This window comes from Talaromyces proteolyticus (genome assembly GCF_021365285.1).
Source record: "Talaromyces proteolyticus strain PMI_201 chromosome Unknown BGW36scaffold_17, whole genome shotgun sequence".
Classification (NCBI taxonomy): domain Eukaryota; kingdom Fungi; phylum Ascomycota; class Eurotiomycetes; order Eurotiales; family Trichocomaceae; genus Talaromyces; species Talaromyces proteolyticus.
In genome coordinates this window covers 30,833-50,572 of record NW_025764293.1, presented here as the reverse complement: position 1 = coordinate 50,572, position 19,740 = coordinate 30,833, and the positions used below count along the sequence as shown (strand labels likewise).

At 39.4% G+C, this 19,740-nt stretch overlaps 6 protein-coding genes across 6 annotated transcripts; 2 read left to right on the top strand and 4 right to left on the bottom strand.

The window, feature by feature from the left end:
- Positions 1-646: 646 nt before the first annotated feature.
- Positions 647-1,042, bottom strand: BGW36DRAFT_433992 (uncharacterized protein; the record flags this gene model as incomplete). The annotated part of the gene is made up of 2 exons (XM_046221351.1): positions 647-703; positions 755-1,042. The coding sequence occupies 2 exons, from the start codon at positions 1,040-1,042 to the stop codon at positions 647-649; spliced, it is 345 nt and encodes a 114-aa protein (XP_046065165.1).
- An 868-nt stretch (positions 1,043-1,910) lies between these two features.
- On the bottom strand, positions 1,911-4,187 carry BGW36DRAFT_466760 (uncharacterized protein; the record flags this gene model as incomplete). The annotated part of the gene is made up of 2 exons (XM_046222359.1): positions 1,911-2,767; positions 2,825-4,187. The coding sequence occupies 2 exons, from the start codon at positions 4,185-4,187 to the stop codon at positions 1,911-1,913; spliced, it is 2,220 nt and encodes a 739-aa protein (XP_046065164.1).
- Positions 4,188-4,895: 708 nt separating this feature from the next.
- On the bottom strand, positions 4,896-6,246 carry BGW36DRAFT_392039 (uncharacterized protein). The gene has a single exon (XM_046217647.1). It carries the CDS (start codon positions 6,166-6,168, stop codon positions 4,981-4,983), a length of 1,188 nt encoding a protein of 395 aa, XP_046065163.1. The 5' UTR covers positions 6,169-6,246; the 3' UTR covers positions 4,896-4,980.
- Positions 6,247-7,243: 997 nt separating this feature from the next.
- BGW36DRAFT_412670 (uncharacterized protein) lies at positions 7,244-8,253 on the top strand (the record flags this gene model as incomplete). Its single annotated transcript, XM_046219216.1, has 5 exons — positions 7,244-7,332; positions 7,383-7,576; positions 7,653-7,756; positions 7,820-8,032; positions 8,089-8,253. The coding sequence occupies 5 exons, from the start codon at positions 7,244-7,246 to the stop codon at positions 8,188-8,190; spliced, it is 702 nt and encodes a 233-aa protein (XP_046065162.1). The 3' UTR covers positions 8,191-8,253.
- Positions 8,254-9,265: 1,012 nt separating this feature from the next.
- Positions 9,266-10,276, bottom strand: BGW36DRAFT_433988 (uncharacterized protein; the record flags this gene model as incomplete). The annotated part of the gene is made up of 1 exon (XM_046221350.1): positions 9,266-10,276. One exon carries the CDS (start codon positions 10,274-10,276, stop codon positions 9,266-9,268), a length of 1,011 nt encoding a protein of 336 aa, XP_046065161.1.
- Positions 10,277-11,488: 1,212 nt separating this feature from the next.
- BGW36DRAFT_433987 (lysine amidinotransferase) lies at positions 11,489-12,538 on the top strand (the record flags this gene model as incomplete). Its single annotated transcript, XM_046221349.1, has 1 exon — positions 11,489-12,538. The coding sequence occupies one exon, from the start codon at positions 11,489-11,491 to the stop codon at positions 12,536-12,538; it is 1,050 nt and encodes a 349-aa protein (XP_046065160.1).
- Between the last annotated feature and the right edge of the window lie 7,202 nt (positions 12,539-19,740).

Sequence of the window (19,740 nt, the reverse complement as noted above, 5' to 3'; positions counted from 1 at the left end):
CTTCAGAGGCTGGGATTGCTAAGTAATCTCTAGCAGCAGCAGCTATCCGAGGATAATCCTTGCCATGGACTCCCCACCATTCCAGTAGCCAATTCAGACCTTCCATGTCAATGGCATCAACCCGGCTATTGTCGAAATACCTCTCAATATCAGAAGATTGAGACTTGTCCTGAGGCAGTAGCCTTCGCAACATCTGGCTGCCCACTTTCTGCTTCTTATAGCTGTGCTCTGGGGGCTCTACCACAGTACTCTGATCTGTAGTCTTAGGATACTTTTCATGAAGACTGTCACGGAGGACTTGGAGAATCTTCCTGCTATCGTCCTCGTCGCCTAATTCGTATAGAAGGAGATCCCCCTTTACACGAGGATCTAGGATCAGGGCAGTATAATATGTGTCGGATATATCCATGAAAGTTTAGTACTTCATGTACTTATTAATACTCTCTCTGACAGCACTTGCGATATCCTCATCAGTATTTGCAAAGTCTTCTTTGCGCTCAGCAGCATCATGCAGCAAATCATAGAGCTCATAGTATATTGGAACTGTGAGACTAATCTGTGACTTTCTTTCTGAGACAAACAAAGTAAACTCATTGAATTTTGAAAGAACAGTGTGGATTTCGGAGAGCCGAGTCCAATCTTTCTGTTAGAAGGGAAGGAAATCTGTCTCATAGTGGACGAACTCTTCAAGCTGGGTCCTTGACTTTGAAGTATTAGTGCTATGTTACATGAGGGTGTGAAGCTAGTAGCTTACCTTCAAAGCGTCGCTTAGTACTCTGGAAATAGAATTCCATCGTGTATCAACGTCGTAATCAATGAATTTATCAGACAGATTCATGCGCTTACAACTACTGTTCCATGTCTGCCTGCGTTGAGGACTTCTGTGGATCCAGAGAGCTAGGATACGAAGTTTTCCAAGTGGCTCAAGTGTATCGCATAAATGACGTTTTCCTTCATCAAGGGTGTCACAGGAAGAAGTAGCTTCTTCTGTATTGCCAGACTTGAGAGCAGGAAGGATGTCTTTTACAATAAGGTTAATCATGTGCGCTAAAGACCGTACATAACTTCCTAGACCACGGAATAAAGGACTGGTTCCTAACTTCTTCTGCAGGTTTTTGAACAATTGTAAGACCATCCGCTCATTTTTGCTAGCGTTGTCGCCAGTAATTGAAAGCAATTCGTGCTCAATGTTCAGTTCAATAAGTAAAGCTTCAACAGCTGCAGACAATTCTCACCACTATGTACTCCGTGGAGCTCTGTGAACTCTGGGGCTTTCTCTCGATATTCAAATTTCTCTGTGAGCCAATTATATTAATTAATAATTATGAATATCTTTATTATTATATTAATAACTATATTATTAGCTATAGATTTCAGAAGGACCAAGGGTGATCATGGGGTAATTCGCTTTATATTAGAGATAAAATTCACTTAGATAATACTTTAGAGAATAGCTAAACTAAACTCATAACCTACTTAAGAGACCTATGTATATAACCAGAAATAGAAACTTTAACTAAGGATAGTATCGCAAACAAACGGATACATCCTAGGATAGACTAAGAATACGTCCCAGGATGAATCTAATCTAATCAATACAATGATCTCATACTAACATTCTTGCCTGCCTGTCTGCTGCTTGCTTGATCTTACAAGATGGAGACATCGTACTACTCCGTATTGGCTCAGGGTTTAGGTAGGGTTCTATCGCGAGGACAGGAATCGCATGTTAATCAAAGAATATTAATTCAAAAGACTGCCCTGCTTTCCAATTCCACCTGCGTGGTTCAAAGTCGGCTATCACTATTCCGGCTCATGGAATACATACATCCATTACCTTGGCACGGCAGCCAGCAGGCCCTTTTCCTTAACAGCAGCAAGTGAGGTCTTTCTTGCGCATATGGATACGATCAAGCCCCGTAAAGAGACAAGGATCCCATTGTGAAGGGTTTCTCAACGTCGTAGTCAATAGCAGTCAAGTTTGCATAGTCCATTACTTGCGAGTCATCCTGGCTAAAACATCCAGGTCCCTTGAAAGCCGATAGCGAGGCCGAGTTAGAAGCTGCTGTACTTATATAGGTAATTGAGAAGCACTCGAAGCTTATCAGGTTGCCTGACGAATCGGTAGGGCTGTAACATTGACCTATAGCGTTCAGCTGAGTCTGTTCTAACACGTTGCCACAATCCGAATCGGTAAAAATGTCGATATAAACTTGCCCGGTTGGAGTAGGCGGTCCGGTCGATGTCGATGTCGATGTCAATGTCGCTGACGCTGTCGCTGTCGCTGTCGCAACCCAGCTGTTGCAAATAGCGGACGTTATGCACGGCTCTTGCGGAATCTCGCAGAGCGTGGTTGTCGACGTCGAGACACAAGAGCTTCCGGACTGGGTGGAAATCGGCTCGACTGTCGTGATGGCCAGAGTAGTTGAGAATGTGAGCCTTGGTAGCGGAGGTAAAGAGGATGAGGTTGTCAAAGAGGGCGACGTTGTCGAAGAGAGTGTCGAAGAGCCTGTATTCCCGGCCGTGGATGACGTCTGGCTTGCAGTGCTTGAGCTGACAGAGCCTGATACTGAGGTCAACGTCACAGTTGGTGCAGTCAACTGAGAGGGGACCACAGGCACGCTTAGGGTTGCACTGCAAGCGGATGACGTCTGGCTTGCAGTGCTTGAGCTGCCCGAGCTCGATACTGAGGTCAACGTCACAGTTGGTGCAGTCAACTGAGAGGGGACCACAGGCACGCTTAGGGTTGCGCTGCAAGCCGATGGGCCTGGTTTAGAAACGGTTAACACACGAATTTTAGCACGATACTGCGAGCGTTACTCACTTGAAGAGCTGGATGAGCTGGATGAGCTGGATGAGCTGGATGAGCTGGATGAGCTGGACGAGCTGGACGAGCTGGACGATAGTGAAGAGGTCTGTGAATTTGTAGGCTCCGGGCTCTCCGGGGGTGCATCGTTCGCGGGAGTAGGTCCCGAAGGATCAGGGCATGAGCCAGCAATAGTGATGCCGAAGATCTTGATGCACGGCAGGTGGAATTTAGGGAGCTGCGGAAAGGTTGGCCAAGTGAAATCGACGTCTGGAATTTCTGGCATGTTCCAAATGATTTTCGGTTCACATGTTGGACACGGCAAGATGATGGGTACAATTGTGGTCGAGTGATCGCTGCCCGTGGTCGTCAGCCACATATTTCCCGTGACAGAGGTTCCGGTGAAGGGTTCGATAGACAGCCCAGTAGGCACCGTTGTCATTGTCGATGTAATGATGACTCTGGTAGTCGGCATAGGCACAGGCTGAATAGTGAGCGTCTCCCCGTCCGTCGCAATAGTCTGCAGTCCCGTCAATGTCGAGTCAGGCGGCAGTGTGAGGACTACCGAAGACCCATCAGGCTTGGTGAATGTCTCAACGTTCGAAGTTGACGCGGATGGTGTTGAAGATACGCTGGATGTTATCGATATAGGCTCTGCGGTCAATGTGGAGCCAGATATGGTGAGGGTTGCTAGTCCGGTAACAGAAGCACTGGCAGGGAGTGTAACAGTGACAATAGGTCCATTTGGTTCTGTGACCATCTGCATAATCAAGGGCGTTGATCCGCTGGGTGTCACCGCTACAGGCTCAACAGTCAGTGTGGAGCCAGATATAGTGAGGGTTTCTAGTCCAGTAACAGAAGCACTGGCAGGGAGTGTAACAGTGACAACAGGTCCATTGGGTTCCGTGAGCCTCTGCACGATCAAGGACGCTGATCCGCTGGGTCTCGTAGATGTAAGAGAGCTAGAGCCTGTTGAGAGAGATACCGTTTTTGAGGCTGACGGCCGAACTGGACCACTAGAGCTAATGGCAGTGTTGGAGATACGCATACTCGTAGAGGCAGATGGTAGTGGTGAAGTAGAGGAGCTAATACTTCCACTTGGGCTCCTTGTTGTAGATCTCCTAGTAGACGGCGAACTTGAACTTGCGAGTGTGCTTGAAGATTCGCTAAATGATGAGGTAGTATATGAGACAGAGGTAGTATATGAGACAACGGTAGAGGCTATCATGCGTGAACTACTCCAAGTTGTTGTGGCATTCGGTACAATTGAAGAGCTTCCAAGGGGGACATATTGGCGCACGCCTGGAGCTACGGGACTTGAAAATGAAGTGCCAGCCAGAGCCGCGAGGCAGGATAGACCGATAATCTGCTTCAATGCCATATCTACAGGCGGATTGCAATGACCGAGAAAAACGATGGCAAAACTGCGTGCAGTAGGTTAACTATTTGGTAGGGGGTGCTGACAATAGTCACACATATACTCACAAACGGGTCACATTGTTCGCCTTTCCTCGTCGGAGGACACTCCAGCAACCTTGCTATGGGGTGCTGATAATAGTCACAAATATACTCGCCAGCGGGTTACATTGTTCGTCCTTCCTTGTCGAGGCACACTCCAGCAACCTTGCTCAACCAATCCATCTTGAAGGACCAGCCGTGGCGAAAGCCAACGAGACCAACATCTCCCGTCATAATTTTCCATTCGACAGCGAAGCTTTAGACATTTCGTCATGCTGGATGGGTATATTGCCGTGCCTCAAGCCCCCAAGAGCCCCTGGGGCGGAGCTGTCGCAGTTCTGGCTTCTATGTGGCTCAATTTTTCACCGAGATATGCAGGGTTCTGACGAGCTGAAAATTTCTGGATTCTAATCTAAATATAGTGTTGTATCTAAAACCCTTAAAAATCACCTGAAATAGAGCTATCATAGTTCTGGCTCTTATGCAGCTCAGTTTTCTACTGAGATTTGCAGGGTTCTGACGGGCTGAAAATGTCTGGATTCTGATCTGGGTATATTACTATGCCTTAAGTTTTAAAAACTATTTAAAATAGAGTTATCAAAGCTCTCGCTCCAATACGACTCAGTTTTTCACCGAGACATACAGTCACGCGTCATGGTCGTAAATTTCTTCCGCCTATTACAAGAAATATGCTACGTATAGAGCGGTTTCTTTCACTAGGGGACTGGTTTAGCCACGGCGTATTGTGCAACGATCCTAAGCACATGATTCGCATCGGGTCCCCCATACTCAACCCAAGGGATGCGTTTGTTACCCCCCACAGGGCTTTTCAGCCCCAGCTTCAGCCCGTTCTTGTAAGGCTCCCCGACCACCGAATCCTTTTCGAGACCAAGGAAAGTGATCCTAAGCCCTCCATTAGGCCCTTCCGAGAGATTAGTAAGCTCAAACCAAGTCAAATTAGGGAATTCGTTGCAAATGCGGTTCAGCAGCTCCGCCCAAGTTGAATTATTGACAAGCGTGGTTAGGCGAAACTTGATACCCGTCAGGCTCTGTTTCGACTTGCTCAGGATTGTCATGATAGTTGGGACGGAAAGACTGGCCATGGATATCTCTAGCTTCTCCAGTGCTGGCAAGGTCGTATTGTGAAGGATGAACGAAGGAGTATGCGGCATGTGACTAGGCTGCGAGAAAGAGAGTGAGAGTTCTTTAAGCACTGGTGCATGGAGGAGGATTTGATCGGCCCAGTACGAGTTCGAGTTTAGGTTGTGACTAAGACATATTTCCGCTTTTCGCAGGATGGAAAACTTTGTGCCCTGGCCCTGATGTTCAGTTGACAGCTCAGCAGCGATGAAGGTTGTCATCGCTGATTCCTTTCGTAAAACGAAGTCGGTTACAGCCAGGTCAGCACCATCCAAGATGTTACGCGCGAGGATTGCCGCCGTCTCCGGATCTGAACGCTCGCGTATGGTGTGCTTATCCCTAATCTCGAGTCTATCAGGACAAAGCTGCCGTGCCGCAAGCATAGACTTAAGGAGCCCTACCCCGAGCGCCTCAGCCACAACCTGTCCGTCTTCATGCCGCGGCCAGATGGCGGAGGATTCCGAAGGTGACGTCTCCTCGAATTCAGTGTCATCCTCGAGACAGATGACTTTGATATAGTCTCGTATCTGCACATATGTGGCCAGCATTTGGAGCCTGCTCAGATCGTCGGCCATCAGGCTTGTTTTCCACGTCGAGAAATAGCGACTGAGTACGGCCTGGAGGCGCCTATCGTCTGCTTCTGCTTCTGCGCATGCCGCGACGAATGCACTACGATCCGGACCAGGAAGCAGATATGACCACTCGTCGACCATGCCGGCAGAGACCAGTCTGGGTGCCGGCTGTGACGGATTGAAGTCGCTCATGGTAATTCTAGCTGCTGATCAAATTGATAACTTTGATGAGGGACGCCCAACTTCGTGTATAAGCTAGTAACACTATATTGACTAGATAAAAAGTGAATAGAGGATTGAGGCCGAAAAGGGCTCTATTTATATTACTTGAGCATGCACTAGCTGTAACGTACCATGCAATAAAGTTGCATAAATATCCAATCGGAGGTCGGGATTTGGCCTAGATCGCACCTGGCGGGGGCCTTGCATGTAAATATAGTGGCCGGGTGTGAAAATATCAAACTTGACAGCATGTGACTCGACTTAACCCCTAGTTATTAAATTATTACCACAACACTATACCTTTGAATAAAACGCACTTATAATTATTCTAAGGAACCCTAGCCCTTCCCTAACTTTAACCCAAACCCTTCCTAATATAAACCCTAACCCTCTAACATCTAATCCTAAGTATATGGCATTAGAGAGATTTATTATACTGGTAATAATTTTCTAGTCAAGTTGAGTCACGTATTGCCAAGTTTGATATTCTCATACCCGGCCACTAAATTTACACCACTGGTCAGCTGAACCACCCCCGGGGGGCTAGTTATAAAATTCGGAGTATATAAATATCTAGGTAAAACGAACCTTAGTAGGCGGCCGTGTTGTGCATTATATCATGTATCGGTACAGAGCTCTGATGGCGTGTAGCCCTGCCAACTACGTCCCAGGCAATATTAAATATATACCGAGAGCGGTCCGATTGTTGTGGCGCCTATCACCCTTCCTAACACTAACCCTCCCTTGCCGCCCGACAGACTTACGGCGCAAGAAACATGGACTCCCACAGCCTAGCATCCATGACAACCGAAATAGAATGGTGACTCAGGGGCGGCGCCGCTTGACAGGGGAAAGACCGAAGCCAGCTGAGATCTTGGAGTCCTTTACAGACGAGCAATGGCATTGGGGTCTAAGGGCTATCACCATTCTGCCTACGGGCAATCGGGACGACCTCACGCGGGTATAAGTCTTATACCCCTCCCACCATCAAGCTTAACAGTTATCACGCTGGTACAGTGCAACGTATACAGTTAATTCGCTGACCATGGCACGCTCTTCTTCCTGGTTAAACTTGCTGTTGGGCATATGGGTAGCCCTTCTCTGCTCGCTATCCCTATCTGCTCCTTTAGAATCGTGAGTGCCCACGAACAAACTGCTTTGTTACACGACTAACTCGACAATAGCGACGAAAATTTGCACCTCGTCAAACGAGATGATTCTTTATATACCATATGGAAAAGCATTCCAGGCGCGCAAAAGGCAATGGGTGATTCCGCATTGGCTTTCGGCATAGATCAGTCGGTGGACAATGCCTGGGGTATCACTTATCTCTATGGATGCACAGCTCTGATGATTTCCGATCCAAAATTCGTCATTGGTACGCATCATTCCTTGACACAAGCCCCACCTGGTAATCGTTTCGTTTGCCATACTCTTACTGATACGTTGCATAGTTGCTCACATGCAGCAAGAGAGCGGCACGGGAATAATATGTATCAACGATCAAACAACGCTAAATAACTGGCTCGCTCACACGCTTCTGCCTGCACTAGACCAGGTAAAATCTCCCTGAAGATCCAGCTTCAGACTCCGAGGACTGATGCTAATAATAGTCTAATAGTATGATCCCGTTGGCACCACTGAGGTCGAGTTGATATACAATACGAACAACTGCGCGTGGACCAGCACAGGTGTCCAAAGCATCGTAACCTGGCTTACGAACAAGGAAAACTGGGGCGTGGAAAGGGATAATATATTAGGTCGGCCTTACCAAGGCAGTAGCGGTGTGGGTACGCCAAATACAGGTCAACCACAGGGACTCGCTGTCGTCAGGGTAAGACTCCTTGCCTCTCTGGCCTGTCGGATATTATTAACCAGCAACAACTACAGTGGCTGAAACCGCAGCTCGCAGACTTCACAATCGGTACACTCCAGACATTCTTTAACTCCGATACTCCAAACAGAGATCAGATATTTGTACGCAAATCTTAAGATGTTGGCGGCATGTTGGAGTTTCCAACAGCTAAAGCCTTGCAGGGTGCAGGTGGAACTCGGTCAAGACTGCGGTTTGTAGAAGCAGAGCGGAATTTCAGGATATAACAAGTCGTTAACCAAGGCTTGGCATTCATCAAGCCCATTAGCAACTATAAAGACCTTTGGATACTATAGGCGGGTTAGTCTAAGTTTAGGATAAGTCTTTTATTATTTTCTATATATCTTTAAGCTGATTAATACGTTTCTTGTTGGCTTTAGTAAGCTTTTTGTAGACTGGTTTGTTATTAATCCTTTTGTTTATACTTTTTGAACCTCTCTCTTTTGCTCTGCGGAGGTAGTCTTTAGCACTTTTGCTTGTTGTTATAATGTAATTTGCTTTAAGAGGTTAATTTAATTGCTAAGAACACAATGGTTTTAACGTAAGTAATATAGTAGGTTTGGTAAAGTGGAAGGAGAAAATAAGAAGAAGCAGGAGCCTGAAACGGCTCTTTATATCTATTTAAGGGAAGGAGTTAACTTCTTTCCACACTACTCTGTCATGCCTCTCCAGGTAGCCACAGAATTTTCATTGCACAGTGACGAACGGTCTCAGTACAAGTAGAGTATGATAGCACTCGGCAAGGGACTTTACGGGTTCCTAGCAAGACCAGTAATATTCAATCTACCTTACAGCTGGTGGTTTGATAAATGATTATGACTTCCTTGCTAGTTGTCAAGGATATCTGGATGCTCCTTACGATATAATCGTGCTAATTTTTTACCCCGAAACGCCCACACTTCATAGTATCCATTATTATTCAGCTATTTCCTCTGGCTTTGCTTGAATATTCACCCACTTCTAGCGTTGTCATACTGTAAATAGCCCTCTCAGAAACGCGTAGGTATAGGAGAAAAATAGTCCTAGCAATTTCTGGAATTCGACTCATTGGCTACAAGGAGGCGTTATGCCATACCGTCAGCCCTGGAAGACAGACCCTACTTCGTTGCTGGCGCTTCATCACCATCATCGAAAACCTGCCGTCGGTTGCTTCATTCACCCGGAATTTAGCAGGTTCAATCGTTTTTGTTGTTGTTAATTAAGACCAGCGGTGACAATGTTGGAAAAAGAACGGACTTCAGCCGGCGTGCGTTTCGGAAATGCAGCTCCAAGGTGCCGTGGAAAGATAAAGTATGTCCAGCGATGCATCCGATTGACATATGTGAGCATCGCACTGGTCAGCTGTATGTATTCCTCCTTCGTAGCCAATGTTTCCAGCGCATTCGAATACAACTGGCCTATTTTGGACATATTTTCCAGCCCTAAGTCCGCCATGAACTCAAATAGGTCAAAGTTCTCAACGAGGAACTCCTTCGTGATGCGATTCAGAGTCGGCAGCTGGGTCTCCTCATACTGGGCAATTTTTAGGAAGCGGCTCATCACATCTCCACCCACGACCATGAGATACGCTTCCAGGTGGACCAAAACCGTGAAGTACTGACCGCCACTGCCCGCGCCGCTATCAATCACTCCCCAACGGATTTTTTGGATCTCCGCCGGCTCCTTAAGCCAGACTCGATCGATCTCCTCTTCTATTATGGATTTGACCGCTAGCCAGTGACCTTTTGGCGAGGGGGGCAGTGCTGCCACCGGTTGGTTTTCAGGGGGCTTGAGGTGTGAGCAAATCTCGCTCGAGATGTGCACTTCCATGAGTGTGTGGCGGGGCTGCGTAACGGTCTGCTGGTATACGAGTTTCCCGATTTCCTTTAGCTTGGGCAGATCCTCCTCAAACACCTCGGCGAACTTGTTGATCTTGGCGCTCTCGGTGATCGTGCCGTAGGTGATGCAGATAGACTGACCTCGTGCATTGAGATACACTGCACCCAAATGCCGCAGGACCATGTGGTTGCGGCCCAGGTGCACGATCCGGGTAGGGGCCCAAAAGGTCTCGCCCGCGATCACAACGTGGCCAAGGACGCTCTTAAGGGGGAGCTGGACCAGGACCTGCTGAACGACATCGGGGTTCTCGTCCGCGAGCAGCTTTGCCCGAAAGGAATATTCCAGACCAGGAAGATTAAAGGTAATGGTAGCAGACGATGGGGCCATTGTATCAGAGTTAAAGCAATTGGTACTCTCAAGTTCACTGCATTCTAGGTGTTATGCCGTATATAACTATCTATCCGTCTACCATTTATATGAATAGTGCAACATGCTTCTTGAGAGATATGGCTCCATTGAGGATTGAGGACTGGTGAATCTTGACGCATGCATTCATGAACTGCGACATTGTAGTAACATATTGTCTTGGACGTCCGTACCTGATGCCATGTAAGGTCATCTCTGGCTAGATAAAACCCCACCTAGACTGTTTGTGATCTTGGCTGAGGCTAGGGGTGGTAGGATGGCACTGTTGTTGTCGGGTTCTGATATGGGACGTTTCTGGCGATGGAGCAAGATCTGTCTACTGCAGCCCTGCCTAGCTGTCAATACTCAATGCACCTATTCCCAAGCATAATATCCGACAGTTACACTCTACCAAGGTATGGTTCAGCCAAGAGCGGACTCCATTTTCTGGGAATGAAATACTTGCCTGGATGCGAACAGATTATGGACATGTTCGTGCGTACACCATATGTGCATCAGCGGACCATGCTATATAGGTATTGGTCAAATACAGCTAGACAGATCCCACATTCCGGAAGCCTGTCCATCTGGAAGTTTATCCACTTCACCTGCGGAATGCGCTGCTCCCTTGATTCATTTCCGCATTCGGCGGGAATTGGGGATTCCTGCTTGGACTTAACTGAAACTTAACAGAGAACGAAAGTCCCTCTGTTTTCGTGTACTGAGATTCTGGGGATAATGCATCTGCAATACGGCCTAGCACATTCGTAATTGGAGGGCAGGAACATTCAGCCTCTGCAGGTACCTATTCGAAATAGGCCCGCAAATATGCGATTACTATTGCAAGCAACCTTATGTTGCTACAATGGAAACCATCGGTATGGAACCAGAGTGCTCTTTTATTCTTATTCTTATTTTTTCATACTTTATATTCTTATATTTTTTTAGCTCATTCTAGTATGACACCTATGAAGGGAATCTCCGGATCAATTTGTCCTCGGTGGGTAAGTCATTATGGTCCAGAAACGGACATACAGAGAGCAGGCACTTATATGAGGAAACACAGTGGCCTCCGCATAATGTGATGCTCCATTTGGTTGTATTTATCATTTCTTTGAGAGATCAGGAGCGCAGAGAGCCCCAGTGCTCGGCCTTTTCCCTGCGAATTTGAATTTCCTTGCCAATTCCGCCGCGATGATTAACCATTCTCTGCCATCTGTCCAAGCCGATGATGAATGGTCTCCTCTTCGGTCGGTGATTGTGGGACGAGCAGGGAGAGCTTGCTTCCCTAATGCTCCCACGGCGATGATCGAAGCAACAATGCCCTCGCATCACGTCCATAATTTTAAACCTCGACGTCCTTTCGATCAAAAGCTAATTACCAAAGCTGAGGCTGAACTGGACTACTTCGCCGCTATGCTTCAGGCGGAGGGAGTTCAGGTGTACCGGCCGCCCGCGGGCGTGAACTGGCTGGATGTTAATGGATATACCGGGGCAATGCCCCGTGATGGGCTTATGAGCGTCCAGAATACGTTAATCGAAGCCTGTTTTGCTTGGTCCTGCCGCAACCATGAGATTGAAATCGCTTATGGTACCATTCTAGGCGAGCTGGCGCGGGACAGCCGGGTGACGATCATTCGCCGCCCGCCATACACCTTGGCTGATAGCTTGCTGGACGAGGACGGTAGTAAGTCCAGTCCGTGGGTGATTAACAACAGCCGCCCCGCGTTCGACACAGCAGACTTTATGCGATTTGGCAAGACAATTCTCGGACAACTCAGCCACGTTACAAATCAAGCCGGCGTGGAGTACGTCCAGCGCAGCCTGCCTGCGGGATACAAAATAGAGATACTCGAGGTTAATGACCCACATGCTATGCATATCGACGCAACAATCCTTCCGCTTCGCGAAGGGCTGCTTGTCTACAACCCGCAGAAGGTCACCGAGGAAGCACTACTAAAACATGAGGTGCTGGCGAATTGGGACCTACGCCCTTACCCATTCACTCCGAAGGAGCCGGAGGATCCGGTGCTTTATATGACGAGTCCATACTTGAGTCTCAATGCCTTAGTGTTGGACGGGAAGCGGGTCGTTGTTGAGGCTAGCGACCAGCAGACTGCGAAGTGGTACGAATCTCTAGGGATGAAATGTATCACCTGCCCCTTCAGGCATGTCAACAGTATCGGAGGCTCTTTTCACTGTGCCACGGTGGATCTGGTGAGGGACAGCACGGTCAAGCACTAGAGGAAAGGATGTGGCCATCTAGCATCAATAGCAGCTTTGAATTGTTTGCTTAATTTGAATGCTGTTCAAGCCAGTGGATGGCCCCAGTCAAACGAAAGGGAGGAAACACATTTGGAGAGCAGGAATATTGTTATCATGACATGTGCGTGGTCATTTTGTTTACATCGGCGAGGAAATCGCGAAGCGGTAAAGAAAGAAGATCGTAAAATGGAATATGGAAATCATTGATTAATCCAGTAAAGTAGCAGTGCGGTGTAATTATGCATATTTCGTATTATAAAGGTTAACTTTTGGGAGAATGCTTTTATGTCATATGAGCTTCTGCGTCATAGTTACAATGCCCCTGCCTGGATTTTTTGAGATCCGGGAGTGCCGGCATTCTAACGCCCACAGCAAAACTGAGGTTACTAGATCTATCGATAAGTGAGCTTGATCAAACACTTACGACTCAGTATAATCTTATTAAGATAATTAGTGGGTCCTACTATATATTTTATCGAGCTGTTTTGGTACAGATAATCTTCCAAAAGGCCGTGTTGATGTCAGACAGCTTCCCCCGTACCTGCGGGCTCCCCACCATATCCTATATATGCTTGGGACAGTTTCCAGCGCACATACTGTAGATGTTTATCGTCAAGTTGAAATTGTCCAAAGGGACTCAAGAGAGATGTCGTTTCACGTACCTCGCCTCCCTTGAATGGCTCCTTACACGGAGGATTATCATTGGAGACTTGGTTTTCGAGCACCGAAATAGTACTGTCGTAATCGACGCCAAAGAAGAAAGGGATGGAGTACCGCTCTTCTCCAGACAGATTGGCTATCCGGTGAACGGTTGACTTGAATCTTTTGTTACTCAGGGTTAGGGTTATTATAAAAGAAATTAAGTAAAATAGACTGCTATTTACTTTAATAAATAATAAAGTTAATTAAATTATTACAATAGAAGAAGGATTAATATTTCAATATAATTTAATCTATATACTAAAATTAATTAGAGTAAAAATTATCTAACTTTATTATAATAACCCAGTTAATTGTGAGGCCTGGCAGCCGCGAGAGCTGCAGGCTCACAGAGGCTTATAAGCGTGCCAACCCTGGAATTGGGCAATGGCCCAATTACCTCAGTATTACTTTTTGGCATTTAGAGGTTGGCAGTGCCAAGGAGCCTTACATTAATTGTCACAAGAATCGATAACTTACAGCTAGGCTGTCATTTGGTTCGGTTCGGACCAAACCAAAACGGAACTGAAATCCAAATGGTCTGATTCTAATCCTATATCCAGTGAACTAAAGTGATTCAGTTCACTAAGTCCAGAACTATATAATTAATCTATTAAAGAAAATATATATATATATTTCTATATTTATTTTATAATATTTATTATTATCTATTTATTTTTTAATATATCTTAATAATTAAATAAAAAAAGTATAATTTTAAAAATTAATTATAATTTTTTTATTATTTATTTATCTATTTTATTAAAATTTAAACAGATTTTAATATATTTTTAAAAATAAAATTTAATTATAATTAAAAATTCTTTTATATAATTTAATTATTTAAATAAAAATTAGATTAAATTTAGATTAATTTAATTATAATTAATAATTTTTTTTTAATATAATTTAATTTTAATCTAAAAAGTTAAAATTATTTAATTTTTAGTTTTAATTTTAATATTAAACATTAAACTGAATCAATTCACTTTTAGGTTTATGTAAGGCTCCTTGGCACTGCCAACCTCTAAATGCCAAAAAGTAATACTGAGGTAATTGGGCCATTGCCCAATTCCAGGATTGGCACGCTTATAAGCCTCTGTGAGCCTGCAGTGCTCTCGCTGCTGCCAGGCCTCACAGTTTAGCTCAGAAACTCAGAACCAGAACTGAACCAAATGACAGTCTAAGCAAGGCTAAAAACAGTTATACTTTCACTATGCCATAACTATTAATACAGTAACAGTTAATACAATAAAATAATATCTAATTCCAGTATACACTAAATATATAATTCTATATAGCTAAAATATAAGATAAATATATCTTCCAATATAATATCTTATATTAAAACTGTAAAGTAATATACTAATAAATATTATAAAATAAATATATAAATATATATACCTATATTTTTTTAATAAATAGATTAATTATTCGCTACATAATATAATTTAAAAAATATAAAAAGTAGAAAAAATATTATTATTATTTAGATAATTCTTAGACTATAATCTAAATATTAAGAATTTATTAAAATATGTATAAAAATATTTAAAATAAAGTCTTAATTTAAAAAATAAAAATTTAATTTATAAAAAGCTATTTTAGAAATAATTATAAAGGATTAAGATTAATCTTAATATATAATCTAATAAAGCAGATACTTCTAGGCTAGGCTGTCATTTGGTTCGGTTCTGGTCCTGAGTTTCTGGACCAAACCCAAAAGTGGGTCGGTTCGGTTTAGTCCCCAATATTGAAACCAGAACTGAAAACTAAACAATTCTAAATCTCTAAACCGAAACCGAACCACACTAATAAGGAATTACTAACTATGGTTAGATCAATCTGAGTCTGGTCCAGTTTTCATTCAAATAATCAAACTATATAAAAGAATTTTTAATTATAGTTAGATTTTCTCTTTAAAAATATATTAAAATCTCTCTAAATTTCAATAAAATAGATAGATAAATAATATAAAAATTAGAATTAACTATTTAAATTATAATTTTTTATCTAATTATTAAGATATACCAAAAAAATATATAAATAATAAGAAATATTATAAAATAGATACAGAAATATATATATATATTTTCTCTAATAACTAAACTATACAACAGAATCCGAAAAACATAAATAAAAAATAGAAAAGATATCATCACTATCTAGATAATTTTTAGATTATAACTTAAATATTAAGTATTCATTATAATATTTATAGAAATACCTAAAACAAAGTCCTAATTTAAAAAATAAAAATTCAACTTATAAAAAGTTACTTCGAAAATGATTATCTAATCAATAGTAGCTAACGTATTCCACAGGCATTTGGATCACACAGCTATTTAGATCACCCACCCGCACCTTTACATATTAAAGCAATCTGGATTCATAATTAACTATAGAAAATTATATATATTTCTATATAGAATTATTTCGATATAATGTATAATTATGTTCTATTTATCTGCAATTTATACACTTAGATAATGCACACTTACGAGGCTAAAAAACCTCATCTAGAGTAATTGATTAATTAAGTAAATTATCTTTTTAAAATGCTATAATAAGCTTCTAATCTTCAATAACAGTTAGAATACTTTTATTATAAAGTAATCTTGATTAATATTTCTTTTTTTTAGCTTTATACTTATTCATTACTATAGATTATGATTTTTCTTTATTAATATCACTATAAAGTATATTACTATTAAGCATTCTTTTATTATCTAATTAAAAGCTTAATTTATAAGAAAAGAAAGACTTATAATATATTACTTTAAAAATCACTTTATTAATTCAGCTTTATACTGTAAAGACTAAATATTATAAAATATTATAAAAAAAGCATTACTTATTAATAAAATTTTTAATCTTAAGGTCTTTAAAGTAGAGGTTTTAATAATAATTTATAATTAAAATAGAATAAATTTAGAATTAAATAATAAAATATCTATATAAGAGAAGCCATTTATAATATTTCTAATAGAATAAATCTCTTCATATATTACTGACAGTATAATAAGAAAATCATACTTATTAATATAGTTAATACTATAGTATATCTAATTTTCAATTATATATCTAAAGCGGCGCTTAAAAATAACAAAAATATCCATATTAAGTGATTATAATAAATATAAAGAATATAGAGATATATATACAGAAATAATATTATTATTATAATAATATTGATTTTATTCTAATATTAAATAGCTATTATAACTATCTAATATCAATAATTAATATCTTTTAATTATATAAGACTTTATTAATTTATTAAATACATTTTAAAGCCAAGGTAAACTAATTTCATCTAATATCTAACTATTTAAAGACTATATTATTAACTAATTAAATAATAAACTTAGATAAATATACTAATTAGTCTACTTATTATCAGATTTAAATATAATCAATAGAGAAAATATAAAGCCTTATATATTTATATATTTAACAGTAGTAATTTATTTATAATTTCTAAACTGAATAAGGCTTAGTTTATTTAATTAATCATAGCTATATATAACTTTTATTATAGTAATGATCTTTAATATAAATCTAATCTTATTAAAGTTATAAATATCTTTATTTATAATTCTATATTCGTTTTGAATATATTGTATATTAATAAAATATTTATTTATAAACTTTAGATCTTTATATTTAGCTTAAGAATATGTTAATTGATATGCGAATCACATTTTAAGATTAGGTTAATGATTTAAAAAGATATATATCCAATTTATATCAATAATAAGTGGATTAGTCTGATTTCTTTGTTTTGAAAGCAGAATATTAGCTATAGTATAAAGCATTTGAGGTTAAATAGAGTATCTATATAATTCTATAGATAATATCACATACGAAGCAATTCCTCCTCAGTAGATATTAATTTTCAACATTTTAGACCTGTAGTTGACATTTTAATATAGTTATAAAATCGATTCTGAAGAGTTGAGAATAGCACATCATAAAAACACGCTGCTTTGCGAAGACCTGTGATTTTTTTTATTTTTTAACGCGTTAATAGCAAGAGAAATTCGCTCTTTATAATCTAGGCTTTTTTTAGTATGATTTTTAACTATTTTTGGCTGAAAAATGAGGCTTTAAAATAAGTGATAGATTGAAAAGTTAAAGAAATTTGATGGGGTGATCCAAATAGCCGTGTGATCCAAATGCCCGTGGAATACGTTAAGTTAATTATATTAATACAAAACTATAAACAAAGAAATTTTAACTATAGTTAGATTTTGTTAGAAACATATAGGCTGTCATTTGGTTCGGTTTGGGTTTTCGGTTCGGTTTTATCTGAATATCTGAATACTTGTTACGCCATTGCTATTCTGCCGGATCAACCCACATCAGGTTAAGCTTCCCGCATTTACACCACCTATTGGTATTTAGCTATCATACACACTGCTGGCACCTTAATATATTTAGAATAAATGAATAACTTCAAATCAAATATATTTCTTAAGCTTTATACCTAACAAATTAGTAGTATATCGTAGCTAATTCCAGCATATTAATACTCTCTACTATCCATCTTCATCAAGATATAAAATCTATATATAATTATGTACTTTAGCTGTATCATATCAAAATATTAACATCTAGATATTTTTCTAAACAAAGTGATAGTTAAAAATATACTTATCATCTAATTATAGATCTTTCTTTTAGTTTTATATTAAGATTTTTTAGTATTAAAGTAATATATATCTTATAAACTCTTATTAAAATTATTTTAATAAATAAGTTATTAATATCTTATTAATTATACTTTATATTCTAAGCACTCTTATATTAATTATATACTTACTAATTTTCTATCACTGTTTATCAAATGGCCTGAGGACAGTCATTTAATAATAAAAGGAAATAACTTATATTAAATATAATAATAATATCTATTTTTCTATTTATTAATAAATTAAATCTTCTAGCTAATAAAGAAAAGTGTATTACTTAAATTAGTTAAATAGATATAATAATAATTAAAATAGCAACTAAGTTCATTTATTAGTGCTAAATATTAATCAACAACAAACAGAAAGTTGATACTAAATAGACAGTTACCAAACAGGTGACTAGCACAAAACAGATAGTTTGCACTAAATGGATAGTTATAAAACAAATAATTTATACTTCTTCTTCTTCTTTTTCTTTCTATTAACATCTGATACAGTCACTCTATAGTAGCTATGCAGATAAAAATCTATATACACTATACTATACATCTATTATACACATAAAGTATCAATCTATATAGATTCTCTTAGTTTCTATTGATATTATATACTCTAAAAATTCAGTATCTATCTTTAATTATTTTATTCTTTAGAATAGCTTTAAATTACTTAAAAAGCCTTATAAAGACTATAAATCTTATAGCTTTTCATACTTTAAAGAGTATACTAAGAATTTCTATTATATTTATTCTTCTCTCTTTTTTCTATATTTCTTATCTAAGATTATTATATCTTAAACATGATAAAAATATATACTGCATTATTTATCTTTCTTAATTATATTAATATATATTATTATTACTATCTAATACTAGTTATTTATAGAGAAAATCTTAAAGATTAATCTTTTCAGTCTATATTTATATAATGATAAAGCTAAAGGATTCAAAAATTAAGAAATAAAGATATAATCTTTCTTTAAATAGAGACAATATTAAATAGTATATAATCTAATCTTTTATCTTTTAATTTTATTCTTAAAATTAAATTAATTTTATTTATTGATTTAGTTCTATCTTTAAAGCTAATTTAAAATTTTTTATATAAAAAGATATTTAAATAGTATTATTAATATTATATTCGATTAGCTATTCTTTTCTATCATATTTTTACTTCTAGCTAATAGCTTCTTTAGTAAGTTTATTAGCTAGTTCATTATCTTCTATTTCTTAATATATAGATATCCAATGCAGCTATATATCTAAGTCTTTAAGATTTACTTATATCAGTATATTAATTATAAGTTTAATGATATGTTGTCCTAATTGTCTTCCTAGTCGTCCTATAGATTGTAGAGTAGCTTGATTGTTTATGAAGATGGCCGCCTTATGCTTATTTACTCTAAGAGCGAGATGAAGGTCCATTAAAATGTCTATTAGTTCTGCTGTGTATACTATGGCTGTGCTCCTTTTATCTAGGAAGGCTGTTTGATGAACATGAATCGCCAGTGCTACTGCCGCTGCTCTTACTTTTCTGTTGATACCACTGCCATCCGTGTATATTGCTAGGATTTTTGACATATCCTATTCAGTAAAGGCATAAATTTGAATTGGTTCTAGGTTATAGCATATTCAATAGAGGGGATTATGGTATGTATTTCTTCCTAGAGATAGGTCTAGATATTAGAATGGAGATAGAGCAAATAATAGGTCTATATTAGGGCACTTGTAGTTGTTTTATGCTATAATCATTATTAGCCTTCTAATCATAGAACCAAAGAAAAAGGAA